Here is a 14,747-nt window from a genome sequence, read left to right as displayed (position 1 = left end):
CTGCCCCCTGGAGCACACTCTGCCCGCTAGAACACACACTGCCCTCTGTATAAATTGGCCTCAGTAACACACACTGCCATATCGAACACACACTGGTCTCTGGAGCACACAATGCCCTCTGTATACATTGGCCTCTGGAACACACACTGCCCTCTGGAGCGCACACTGACGTCTGGAGCACACACTGCCCCCTGGAGCACACACTGCTCTCTGGAACACACACTGCCCTCTGGTGCACACACTGCCCTCTGCAACACACACTGCCCTCTGGAACACACACTGGTCTCTGGAGCCCACACTACCCTCTGGAGCACACACTGCCCTCTGGAGCACACACTGCCCTCTGGAGCACACACTGCCCTCTGGTGCACACACTGCCCTCTGGAGCAGACACTACCCTCTGGAGCACACACTGCCCTCTGTATGCATTGGCTTCTGGAACACACACTGCCCTCTGTATACATTGTCATCTGGAACACACAATGCCCTCTGGAACTCAAACTGCCCTCTGGAACACACACTAGCCTCTGGAGCACACACTGCCCTCTGTATACATTGGATCCTGGAACACACACTGCCTTCTGGAGCACACACTGCCTCTGTAACAGACACCACCCTCTGGAGCACACACTGCCCTCTGTATACATTGGCCTCTGGAACACACACTGCCCTCTGGAACACACACTTCCCTCTGGAACACACACGAGCCTCTGGAGCACACACTGCCCTCTGTATACATTGGCCTCTGGAACGCACACTGCCTTCTGGAACACACACTGCCCTCTGGAGCACACACTGCCGTCTGGATTACACACTGCAGTCTGGAGCACTCACTGCCCTCTGGAGCACGCACTGCGCTCTGGAGCACACACTGCCCTCAGTATACATTGGCCTCAGGAACACACACTGCCCTCTGGAACACACACTGGCTTCTGGAGCACACACTGCCCTCTGTATACATTGGCCTCAGGCACACACACTGCCCTCTGGAACACACACGGCCCTCTGGAGCACACACTTCCCTCTGGAACACACACTACCCTCTGGAACACACACTGCCCTCTGGAACACAAACTGCCCACTGGAGCATACACTGCTCTCTGGAACACACACTGCCCTCTGGAACACACACTGCCCCCTGGAGCACACTCTGCCCTCTAGAACACACACTGCCCTCTGGAGCACACACTGCCCTCTGGAGCACACACTGCCCTCTGTATACATTGGCTTCTGGAACACACACTGCCCTCTGGAACACACATTGCCCTCTGAAGCACACACAGCCCTCTGGAGCACACACTGCCCGCTGGAAAACACAATGCCCCCTGGAGCACACGCTGCCTTCTGGAAAACACATTGCCCTCTGGAGCACACACTGCCCTCTGGAACACACACTGCCCTGTGGAACACACACTGGTGTCTGGAGCACACAATGCTCTCTGTATACATTGGCCTCTGTAACACACACTGGCCACTGGAACAAACACTTGACTCTGGAACAAACACTGCCCTCTGTGTACATTGGCCTCTCGAACACACACTGCACTCTGGAGCACACACTGCCCTCTGTATACATTGGCCTCTGGAACACACACTGCCCTCTGGAACACACACTTCCCTCTGGAACACACACGAGCCTCTGGAGCACACACTGCCCTCTGTATACATTGGCCTCTGGAACGCACACTGCCTTCTGGAACACACACTGCCCTCTGGAGCACACACTGCCGTCTGGATTACACACTGCAGTCTGGAGCACTCACTGCCCTCTGGAGCACGCACTGCGCTCTGGAGCACACACTGCCCTCAGTATACATTGGCCTCAGGAACACACACTGCCCTCTGGAACACACACTGGCTTCTGGAGCACACACTGCCCTCTGTATACATTGGCCTCAGGAACACACACTGCCCTCTGGAACACACACGGCCCTCTGGAGCACACACTTCCCTCTGGAACACACACTACCCTCTGGAACACACACTGCCCTCTGGAACACAAACTGCCCACTGGAGCATACACTGCTCTCTGGAACACACACTGCCCTCTGGAACACACACTGCCCCCTGGAGCACACTCTGCCCTCTAGAACACACACTGCCCTCTGGAGCACACACTGCCCTCTGGAGCACACACTGCCCTCTGTATACATTGGCTTCTGGAACACACACTGCCCTCTGGAACACACATTGCCCTCTGAAGCACACACAGCCCTCTGGAGCACACACTGCCCGCTGGAAAACACAATGCCCCCTGGAGCACACGCTGCCTTCTGGAAAACACATTGCCCTCTGGAGCACACACTGCCCTCTGGAACACACACTGCCCTGTGGAACACACACTGGTGTCTGGAGCACACAATGCTCTCTGTATACATTGGCCTCTGTAACACACACTGGCCACTGGAACAAACACTTGACTCTGGAACAAACACTGCCCTCTGTGTACATTGGCCTCTCGAACACACACTGCACTCTGGAGCACACACTGCCCTTTGGAGCACACAATGCCCTCTTGGAACACACATTGCCCTCTGGAGCACACACTGCCCTCTGGAGCACATACTGCCCTCTGGAACACACATTGCCCGCTGGAGTACACTCTGCCCGCTGGAGCACACACTGCCCTCTGGAGCACACACTGCCCTCTGGAACACACACTGCCCTCTGGAACACACACTGCCCCCTGGAGCACACTCTGCCCACAAGAACACACACTGCCCTCTGTATAAATTGGCCTCGGGAACACACACTGCCATGTTGAACACACACTGGTCTCTGGAGCACACGATGCTCTCTGTATACATTGGCATCTGGAACACACACTGGTCACTGGAGCACAAACTGCCCTCTGTTTTCATTGGCCTCTGTAACACACACTGCCAAATGGAACAAACACTTGTCTCTGGAACAAACACTGCCCTCTGTATACACTGGCCTCTCGAACACACACTGCACTCTGGAGCACACACTGCCCTTTGGAGCACACAATGCCCTCTTGGAACACACATTGCCCTCTGGAGCACACACAGCCCTCTGGAGCACATACTGCCCTCTGGAACACACACTGCCCCCTGGAGCACAATCTGCCCTCTGGAGCACACACTGACCGCTGGAGCACACACTGCCCTCAGCAGACATTGGCTTCTGGAACACACACTGCCCTCTGGAGCACACAATGCCCTCTGGAGCACACAATGCCCTCTGGACCACACACTGCCCTCTGGAATACACAATGCCCTCTGGAGCACACACTGCCTTCTGGAACACACATTGGTCTCTGTATACATTTGCCTCTGGAACACACACTGGTCTCTGGAACAGTCACTGCCCTCTGTATACATTGACCTCTGGAACACACACTGGCCTCGAGAACACACACTGCCCTCTGGAGTATGCACTGCCCTCTGTACACATTGGCCTCTGGAGCAAACACTGCCCTCTGGAACACACACTGCACTCTGGAAAACACTCTGGCCTCTGGAACACACACTGCGCTCTGGAACAAACACTGCCCTCTGCAGCAAACACTGCCCTCTGGAAGGCACACTGCACTCTGGAGCAAACACTGCCCTCTGGGACACACACTGCACTCTGGAAAACACTCTGGCCTCTGGAACACACACTGCGCTCTGGAACAAACACTGCCCTCTGCAGCAAACACTGCCCTCTGGAAGGCACACTGCCCACTGGAGCACACAGTGCCCTCTGGAGCACAGACTGCCCTCCTGAACACACACTGTCTCTGGAACCAACACTGCCCTCTGGAACACACACTGCCCTCTCGAACACACACTGCCCTCTGGAGCACACACTGCCCTCTGGAGCACACACTGCGCTCTGAAGCACACACTGCCCTTTGGAACACACACTGCCCTCTGGAACACACACTGGCCTCTGGAACACAGACTGCCCTCTGGAGCACACACTGCCCTCTGTATACATTGGCCTATGGAAGACACACTGGTGTCTGGAACACACACAGCACTCTGGAGCATACACTGCCCTCTGTAGCACACGCTGCCCTCTGGAGAACACTCTGCCCTCTGTATACATTGGCCTCTGGAACACACACTGCCCTCTGGAGCACACACTGCCCTTTGGAACACACACTGCCCTCTGGAACACACACTGGCCTCTGGAACACACACTGGCCTCTGGAACACACACTGGCCTCTGGAACACAGACTGCCCTCTGGAGCACACACTGCCCTCTGGAGCACACACTGCCCTTTGGAACACACACTGCTCTCTGGAACACACACTGGCCTCTGGAACACACACTGGTGTCTGGAACACACACAGCACTCTGAAGCTTACACTGCCCTCTGGAGCACACACTGCCCTCTGGAGCACACTCTGCCCTCTGTATACATTGCCCTCTGGAGCACACACTGCCCTCTGGAGCACGCACTGCCCTCTGGAGCACAGACTGGTCTCTGGAACACACAGTGGTGTCTGGAACACACACTGCCCTCTGGAGTACACACTGCCGTCTGTATACATTGGCCTCTGGAACACACACTGCCCTTTGGAACACACACTGCCCTCTGGAACACACACTGGCCTCTGGAACACACACTGGCCTCTGGAACACAGACTGCCCTCTGGAGCACACACTGCCCTCTGTATACATTGGCCTATGGAACACACACAGCACTCTGGAGCATACACTGCCCTCTAGAGCACACACTGCCCTCTGGAGCACACTCTGCCCTCTGTATACATTGGCCTCTGGAACACACAGTGCCCTCTGGAGCACACACTGCCCTCTGGAGCACACACTGCCCTCTGGAGCACACACTACCCTCTGGAGCACACACTGCCCTCTGTATACATTGACCTCTGGAACACACACTGCCCTTTGGAACACACACTGCCCTCTGGAGCACACACTGGCCTCTGGAGCACACACTGCCCTTTGGAACACACACTGCCCTCTGGAACACACACTGCCCTCTGGAGCACACACTGCCCTCTGGAGCACACACTGCCTTTTGGAACTTACACTGCCCTCTGGAACACACACTGCCCTCTGGAACACACACTGGCCTCTGGAACACACACTGCCCTCTGGAGCACACACTGCCCTCTGTATACATTGGCCTCTGGAACACACACTGGTGTCTGGAACACACACAGCACTCTGGAGCATACACTACCCTCTGGAGTACACGCTGCCCTCTGGAGCACACCCTGCCCTCTGTATACATTGGCGTCTGGAACACACACTGTCCTCTGGAGCACACACTGCCTTCTGGAGCACACACTGCCCTCTGTTAGACACACTGCCCTCTGGGGCACACACTGCCTTCTGGAGCACACACTGCCCTCTGTAAGACACACTGCCCTCTGGGGCACACACTGCACTCTGGTTTGCACACTGCATCATGACCTGTTTCCGATGTGATCCAATTTCTGTGTCTGTACTTATTAACAAAACAATTAAAATGGTGAAAATAGCTGATATTGTATTGACAGGTCAGATGGTGTAAGAGCCCAAAAGAGGAAAGAAGAAGGGCTAATGGCAGGGGTTGAATAATCTTCTACATAGTTTTAATTTTAGCTCTCAATAACACTAATTCCATTTCACTCAAGCTTGGATAGAAAGAACTCGGAGACATCTACAAAATCTAAGCTTTACAGTTGCTGCTATATCTCTTACCTCTTTTATTTATTCTTACAGACCTTTTTGAACTATACGACAGCAGGGTCCAGATTTCTGTTTGGAGATAATCTGATCAACGGCATTTTTGCCTTTCAGGTCAGTATTCCACTTTCTTATGCTCTGATGAACTTTGGCACCTGCTCCGATTGTCACCATGATATAAATGTCAGGTTAAAATCACTTAGTTAGTGCTCTCTAATGATATTTTAATAAAATGTTTTCTCTACAAACTATCATTCCTCCGATAAATTGAAAGATTGCCCAGCAACAAATCCTGTTACCTAACGATGGGAGCTGCTGTGCCACTTTGGTAGTTTATTGACCGATGTAAAATCCAGATGGGCAATTCAGACGTGGGCATCACTCGTTTGGAGACACTGGCATTACCAATCTGATTGAATTAGACTTAAATACTAAATGGGATGTTGGCACAGTTCATGTGACTGCAATTATGAGTGAATATTAAAGAAAGAAAATGCTGGAAACACTCAGTAGGTCAGGTAACATCTGTGCTTCAGATCAATGTTTCAGGCCTATGACATGCCATCAAACCTGAATACTCAACAGTTTCCTCCTTAGACAAAGTCACGTTAATGTATTTGGATCAATGAGGCAGCAAATTACCTTTGCATTTAGTCCATGTTCTAACTGACCTGGAAGTGTTTGACCGTGACACAGGATGTAGAAGGTTGTGGGGGGAGGGGGGCGGAAAAACCCCCTCCGTATTGGTATCTCTTGCTTTGTTAAGTACAGAACTCCACCCACTTAAAAACTGGTTTTATCTAATTATATGCAACATTTTCAACATTATGGTTGCATTATTCACTCTGACAGAGGAATGAATGGAAATGTTCTCCCTGCCAACTCTTAGTGGCAACTCCTTCTCCTTTACGGATGCTACCATCGTACGCCGAAAAGAGGGGGATCGCCCATCCAGCTGGAAGAGGCTGAGACCTGACTGGTCTGTGCCATTTCACTTGCTCCACCCCCACCCACCTCCCCACTCCCCTACCTTCCCCGCCATGGCTGCCCTGAATTGAGTGAGAAGATATGCTAAAATAATCACCAAGTCTTTTGAAGTGTAGCCTCTGTTATCCAGATAGCTAATTTGTGCATGGCAAGATCCCACAAACCACACTACAATAAGCTGCTTTTATATAACTCAGGAGAACATCACAAGGTGCTTCACAGAAGCAAACATTTAAACCAAGCCAAAGAAGGAGGTGCTAGGATGTGCAGCTAAAATTGGTCACAGATGCAAGTAGTAAGGAGCCTCTTAAAGGAGGGGAGAGAGGTGGAGAGGCGGAAAGGCTTAGGGAGGGGATTTCAAAGCTTGGAGCCTAGACAGGCCACCAATAGTGGAGTGAAGAGACTAGGGAATGCACAAGCCTAGAGTTGAAAGAAAGCAAAGCTCTTTTAGACTAAAATAAAAGCAAAATATTGCGGATGCTGGAAATCTGAAATAAAAACAGAAGGTGCCAGAAATACTCAGCAGGTCAGGCAGCTCCTGTGGAGAGAGAAGCAGAGTTAACCTTTCAGGTCGGTGACCTTTCATCAGATCACAGACCTGAAAAATTAACTCTGCTTCTCTCTCCATAGGAGCTGCCAGACCTGCTGAGTGTTTCCAGCACTTTCTGTTTTTATTTCAAAGTTCTTTAAGAGTTGTAAGGCTGGAGGAGGTGAAGGAGGCTAGAGATGCTAGAGAAATTTGAACACAAGAATAAGAATAGGAAGAGTCAAGTCTGGAAGTACCAAAAACATGGATGAAGGTTTCAATAGCAAATAAACTGAAGTAGGGGCAGAGTCGGGCAATGCTATGGAGGTGGAAGTAATCTTTGTGATATGGAGTAGGTAGCTCATTTCAAGCTGAAATAGGATTTTGATATTGCCAATAGTCTGGTTTAGCCTGAGACGGTGGCCAGGGAGGGGAATGGAATGGGTAGCGAGCGAATGGAGTTTGCAGTGGGGACCGAAGACAATGGCTTTGGACTTAGTCATGTTTAATTGGAGGAAATTGAGGCTCATCCAGTACTGGATGTTGGACAAACAGTCTGATAGCACAGAGTCGGTGGAGGGGGTCAAGAGAGCTGGTGGTGAGATAGAGCTGGATGTCATCAACCAACAGGTGGAATTTGATGCCATGTCTTCAAATAATGTCACTGAGGGGCAGCAGGTAGATGGGAAATAGGAAAGGGCCAAGGATAGATCCTTGAGGGATACCAGAGGTAATGGTACAGGAGTAGAAGAGAAGCAGGAGATTCTCTGGTTATGACTGGAATGGTAGTAGTGGAACCGGTGACGCCTGTCTCTGGCAGACAGTCAATGGAAGAGAGGTATTGGAGGAGGATGGATTGGTTAACTGTATCAAAGGATGAAGACAGGACAAGGAAGGATCGAATGGTCACAGTCACATAGGATGTCATTTGTGACTCTGATTAGAGCTGTTCACTGCTGCAGCAGGAGCAGAAACCTGATTGCAGGGATTCAAGCATGGATGAGATAAATGAGCAATGAAGCTGCTTTACGTTGCTGTTGGTTGAGGGATGAATGTTGGTCAGCAGTGCAGGAGAACTCAGCTGCTCTTTTCCTAAAAGTGTCAGGAGGCCTTTAACTTCTACCTGGATGGGCAGACAGTTTTTTAAATATCTCTCTTGAAGAAAGGGCACCTCTGACAGCGCAGCATTCTCCCAGTACTGCACTGTAGTGTCAGCTTTGGTCACGTGCGCAGGTCCTGTAGTTGTCAGTGGAGAAAAATGAGAATCGTGGCAGGTTTGCTGCCTCAGTTCTTCTCCCAGCTTCTGTTCTGATGATCCATCTCTCTGTCCACAGGCATTGCCAATTATTGTTTTCTTCAGCTCTGTGATGTCTATTCTCTACTATGTTGGTGCGATGCAGTGGCTGATTATTAAGGTAAAGAGAAGCTACAGCACAAAAACAGGCCATTTGGCCCAACTGGTCTATGTTGGTGTTTATGCTCCATACAAACCTCCACCCACCCTAATTCATCTAACCCTAACATAACATATCCTAAAATGACTTTCCCCCCACCCCCTCACGTATTTATCTAGCCTCCCCTTAAATGCATCTATGCTTTTCACTTCACCTACTGCATGTGGTAGTGAGTTCCACATTCTAACCACGCTCTGGGTAAAGTGGGTTCCCCTGCTGGATTTATTTTATATTTGTGGCCCTTAATTTTGGTCTCCCCCATAAGTGGAACCATCTTCACTAAGTCTACCTTATCAAAGCCCTTCATAATTTTAAACTCCCTTTGGGTTACCCCTCAACTTTCTTCAAGGCTGTAAATAATAAGGTTGAATAAGAAACACTTTTATTGTATTTGATTAATTTAAGTTGATGTGACATCCTCTCCCTCTCTTTTTATTTCAGGTACTGATAGTCTGCCCACACTGATTCCTCATAGTTTTACCACAGCTCTGCCACATCCATCCCCGTGACGTTATGTTTGATTGCTGCACATGTTTGGATTGACAAGGACGTTTCCCACATGGGTGTGGAAAGTCTTTATTCAGCACTGCCTCAGGGTAGCACAGCTCTGACAGTGACGTCAGTGGGTGGTGGCAATGTGAAGGAACATCCATCTCCCACCACCATGTAATTTTGCCCTCCTTGCTGTTCTATCACACAGTGCCACCCCATCCATCTTTGCCAACTCACCACACTGTTCCACACCATCACCCTTTTGATGTTTTAAGCAGAAATAAACCACTATTGTCCCTAATTTCATTCCAATATGTCGTCTGTGTGAAATCCTTAATCATACTTGTCGTTATTTTTTTAATATCAGATTGCAACATTGATGCAACTCACGATGGGTACATCAGCAACAGAGTCTCTGAGCATCGCTGGTAATATCTTTGTGGGGCAGGTAGGTCCATGGCCATGACCAGATTACCTGACAGTCATTCTAGTTTCACTCACTCTGCCCTCCTTTGATTTGGAGAAGGCCAACAAAGTTATTAAACCGCCGGGGTAGAACTCGAGGTCACAGTTGATGAGTAGGAACTTGTCAAAGAATTGATCCATAAGCCCGACTTCTCCACTTATTGTACATGTGGCAGATGGAACTGTTTTCAGACAGGGTTGTAACACAACCATGAAGGAAATTTAATTCCTTTTCAGACGGAGGCCCCGCTTCTCATTCGACCCTATTTGGAAGATCTGACCAAGTCTGAAATGCATTCCGTAATGACCGGAGGTTTTGCCACGATTGCTGGTAGTGTGCTTGGGGCCTACATCTCCTTTGGGGTAAGTGTACTGGTACAGTTCAGATTCTCTCTCCAATCTATTGGTGCACTATCTATGGCTAGAAACTGTCTCCTCTCTTGAAACCTTCACATAAAGGGTGGTGGAAATATGGAACTCTCTTCTCCAAAAAGCTAGCAAGATCGAGGGTGGGGTGGGGTAGTGGGGGGGGTCAATTAAAAAAATCAAAACTGAGATTGATAGTTTTTGATGAGTCAGGGTATTACGGGTTACAGAACCAAGATTGGTAGATGGAGTTAAGATACAGATCACCTATGGTCTAATTGAATGGCAGCACAGGCTTGGGGGCTGAATGGCCCACTCCTGTTCCTGTGAATAGGAGTAGCATGCCTCTGGAGAGTATGCTAAGAATTACACTAACAACCACTTTAAGATTATCAGTTGGGCTTGCATTGTGGCTGACTTACAGTTATTAGAAGCTACATATATTCATACACAGTGACCTATCCTCTACAGGCAAAAGGAACATGTCCAGGCAATGCGCCTTTTTTGAAGTAAACAAGGCGTGAGGGACAACAGTTCCCTGGTACATTCTCCATGGCAACACCTCGACCAATCAGTACCCTTTTCTCATGCAGTATAAATTGTTGCTCCCTTTGAAATTTGGCATTCTTGCGTCTGTCCTGATGAGTGCAAGACGGAACGTTTCGACAGCATGTCTCTTTTATTAGCAATACTCAAAATAATAATGATTACATATAAAACAACCAAGGATGAATCAGTCTGTAAGGTTTTAAAAATATTTTCTTCAAAATATAGTTCTTACACAGTCCAAGAAGCAGCAACAATTCGTGATCTGGTTCTGATGATGGGTCATCGATCTGCAACGTTAACTCTGTTTCTCTCTCCAGCATTTTCAGTTTTTATTTTGTGATTTGGTGTTGGTTTGCAAGCAATATAAATGCCCCTGCCTTCCACATTTAGTCACACCCGAATTCTAGATCAAAGCAGAGCCTTTGCATTTGGCCTAATCCTCTTCTCTACATGCACAACTTCCTCATGAAGCCTGGAGAGCTCCAGCTTCCCCTAGTCCCCAAGGACACCTTTCAAAAAGTGTTCTTACCTGGGCTTCTTCTGGCCCTGGATCCACTTCCTGACAAATTCCCAGGGTACCGTCAGCACCAAACCTTACGAAACAAACCACAATATTGAATTGTAAAATCTGTCCAAAGCATATGCAAATATAGAGGATACTTAATATAAGACTGGTGTCCTCATTTGGTGGGTTAATTTAAATTCTGTTCCAAAGGCAAAGCAGTATTCCTATTTTTTTTTTAAATAATCCACTAGTTATCAAGAAATTGACAGATACTCTGTTGCATTAGCATGCAGGTACAGCAAGCAATTAGGAAGGCAAATGACATGTTGGCCTTTATTGCAAGGGGATTGAGGTACAAGAATAAAGAAGTATTGTTACAATTGTAGAGGATTTTGGTGAGACCACATCTGGAGTAGTGTGTGCAGTTTTGTTCTTCACATATTAAAAAAAGGATATACTTGCATTGGAAGCAGTGCAAGAAGGTTCACTAAATTGCTCCCTGGGATGAGAGGCTGAGTAAATTGGGCCTGTATTCTCTGGAGTTTAGAAGAATGAGAGGCAATCTCATTGAAACGTACAAGATTCTGAAGGGGCTGAATAGGATAGACACTGAGATTGTTTCCACTGGTCAGGGAATCTAAAACATAGGGGCATAGTCTCAGGATAAAGGGCCGATTATTTAGGACGGCGATGAGAAATTTATTCACTCAAAGGGTTGTGAATCTTTGGAATTCTCTACCCCAGAGGGTTGTGGATGCTCCATCATTGAATACATTTAAGGGCTGGGATAGATAGATTTTTGGTCTTTCATGGAATCAAGGGTTATTGGGGAGCGGGCGGGAAAGTGGAATTGAAGCCTTAGATCAGCCATGATCACATTGAATAGCAGAGCAGGCTCGATGGGCCGTATGGTCTACTCCTTCTGTGTTGATCAGTTCCTTTTCAATCGACTGCTTTAATCATCTGACGTTCTGATCTTGCATTACAGATTAACGCCTCCAGCTTGATAGCAGCCTCAGTAATGGCAGCACCTTGCGCACTTGCTCTATCAAAACTCAGCTACCCTGAACTCGAAGAATCCAAGTTTATGAGCAAAGAAGGAGTGAAACTAGATTCTGGGTGTGTGACATTCGCCTAATCTGATTGCGATCATAATATTCATTTTATGATAGAAAAACTTTGGACTACCTTTAATATATATGCTCAGCAGTGGGTGGTGCTATAGATGTGGTGCATTAACATCCAAGATCTACCATCAAATTCCAGCCCACAGTGCTTGGAAAGAAAAGTTTGATCTTCTACTGGCTACAAAGGTTCCCGAGTCAGATTTCCCTGGGGCGTCTCCTAATTGCCTGCCTTAACTTGGGTGTACGTGACCACTTCTAGTGTTCCTTCCAACATTAAAGTGGGAGATCAGGAGAACTCCTTTTCAGCTCCTATGGGCCCAGAGCAAAACGCTGCCCAGAAATTGGCATTAAATTGCCGGCCACTGACAACAATGGATGGTGTGGGAATTGCAAAAAGAAAAAAAAAATCACACTGGTGGAGCAGGGACATTAAATTTGAAGCTGAGTTTCAGGCCCTACAGCCTGACCTGGGTGTCCTTGGTAAGACATTGTAGGCAAGAGCTTCGAGCCTGGGAAAGCTTGATGTTGACACCACAGAAGGGATTTTAACGCCCTCTGCCCACTGGAAACTGGGCAGTACAGGAGTTAAAATCAAAGCTGTAGGCTTGCCCATCATTTTCTGTCTTATGTCCAACTTCCTGCCAGTGTTTTATTGGGTGGATGGGGTGCCCACCTGACTTGGGCTGTTCCCTTATAAGGGTTGGCAAATTGGCAACTATCACTTCGATTTTAATGGTCTATTGAGTAATGGATGCTTCGCCCAGTAGAACTTGCTGGATACTCAGCAGAGGCCCAGTGAGGTAGGTTAAAATCTACTTTTTGAGGGGCCAGGGAGAGCAGGTCTGCTCCCCCATCCCCCACAACGAAAGTTTGACCCACTGTCCCCCAGGCTCCCTCCAATTTCCTCTCAATCGCCAGCTACCCTCCCAAAATCCCCTTACTCCACCGATGACTCACCTGAGTGCCAACCGGGCAGCCTCCAAGCCACCCGATACCCACTGTCCAGAACCAGCGAGCTCTCTCTGTTTTGGTGAGAAACCATCTGGTGAAACTTAATTGACCCAAAATAAATGGAGGCGGTATATAGTGATGCCCCAAGTCCTGCCCAGAATGGAGATGTTTGCATAAATCCCCCGTCAATCATGCCTGGAGACTGCACTGGGATTGACTTTACACATTTAATTTCTATTATGGAACTATCCTCCCCTCAGAAGTAGCCCTGCTGTACTTGATAGACACTGTTTGCTGTAATTTCAGTCATGACTTCCGGGACTCTGTAAATTAAAACTAACAAGTCCCGCCCCCAACCTCCAACCCATTGGCTGACGCAGTGGTCTCAATAATCACTCTGACTTTTAAAAATATGTCTTCAGTTGTGTGGAGAAGTTGCGATTGGTCTTGTTCAAGCGGCGAAGGTTGTGCTTTGATAGGGGTGTTCAAAATCATGAAGGGTTTTGATAGAGTAAGTAAGAACAAACTGATTCCAGCAGCAGAAGGCTTGGTAACCAGAGGCTCGGGGGGAGAAAAGATGAGGAAAACATAAATTTATACAACATATTTATTTGAAGGGGATAGGTTTGCAGGACTATGGGGAAAGAGTAAGCAAGTGGGTCTAATTGGATAGCTCTTTCAAAGCACATGCACGATGGGTCGAATGGCCTCCTTCTGTCCTGTATCTATCTATGATTTGCTCAGTTTTTCAAACTATTGTCATGAACATTCTCTGCCATTCCAGTTCCACATTGGAGGGAAAGTAATTATTTCTTTCATTTATTCCCCTTCAGAGAAGAGCAGAATATTCTAGAAGCTGCAAGTAATGGTGCCTCTGCCTCCATTGGTCTGATTGCTAACATCGCTGTGAACCTACTTGCATTTTTAGCTATTCTGGAGTTTCTCAATGCGGCTCTCTCCTGGTTTGGTGGTATGGTGGACTATCCAGAGCTCAGCTTCCAGGTACAGTGTAGTTATTCTGCACAGCTCCATCCAGCAATCAATCAGAGATTTGTACTTGTTGTTCAGGCCTGTCTACTTTATCACCTAAAGGAGAACATTGTCACGCAGGCAGCCTTTACTTAGCCTATGGTAATTTCATCTGCCAATTTATGGCTACAGACAGATGTCATGGCAACTCAGTTACCCTAAATTGTTATTTGTAGCCATAGTCCCAAAAGACCATAGGCATCTCTCCCATTAGAGAGAGACAGTTGGTGATGTATAAGTTGAAGGACACCACTCCTCAAGCATGGGTAAGGTGAGGAGACAGGCCTCCATAAACTACCACAGCCGGTACAGGGATTGAACCCGTGCTATTGGCATCTTTTTGCATCACACGCTAGCTGACTAAACTAACTAATGACCCCCCACTTACCCTAAATAAGTGCGAAATAACTGAGAAAGGCAATAAAATGGAGGGACGAGAGAACCATTTTGTGAAAAAGAATCAGATAGATATTACAACACAGAACCAGTCCATATTGATGGTTACCCTCCACATGATAAGAAATCCCAATCCCATGTCCCCACCCTGTTCCTTTATCCCTTTACCCCACTTTCCCTTCAACCACCGATATAACTTACTCTTAAATGTTGATATGGTTTCTACTTCAGTCAGTATGTGTGGTTGTGC

At 48.1% G+C, this 14,747-nt stretch overlaps 1 protein-coding gene across 3 annotated transcripts in view; it reads left to right on the top strand.

Annotated features, from left to right (window-relative positions):
* The window catches only part of slc28a1 (solute carrier family 28 member 1), a 268,104-nt gene that overhangs the window by 233,938 nt on the left and 19,419 nt on the right, over positions 1 to 14,747 (top strand). For all 3 annotated transcript variants that reach the window (XM_068015396.1, XM_068015395.1, XM_068015394.1), the window contains exons 8-13: positions 5,687 to 5,764; positions 8,498 to 8,578; positions 9,477 to 9,557; positions 9,812 to 9,937; positions 11,983 to 12,113; positions 13,906 to 14,074. In XM_068015396.1, the coding sequence (XP_067871497.1) occupies positions 5,687 to 5,764; positions 8,498 to 8,578; positions 9,477 to 9,557; positions 9,812 to 9,937; positions 11,983 to 12,113; positions 13,906 to 14,074 (666 nt within the window). The remainder of the gene's footprint in view (positions 1 to 5,686; positions 5,765 to 8,497; positions 8,579 to 9,476; positions 9,558 to 9,811; positions 9,938 to 11,982; positions 12,114 to 13,905; positions 14,075 to 14,747) is intronic.

Source organism: Heterodontus francisci, chromosome 35, assembly GCF_036365525.1.
Source record: "Heterodontus francisci isolate sHetFra1 chromosome 35, sHetFra1.hap1, whole genome shotgun sequence".
Taxonomy (NCBI): Eukaryota; Metazoa; Chordata; class Chondrichthyes; order Heterodontiformes; family Heterodontidae; genus Heterodontus; species Heterodontus francisci.
This window is presented reverse-complemented; position numbering and strand designations above follow the sequence as displayed.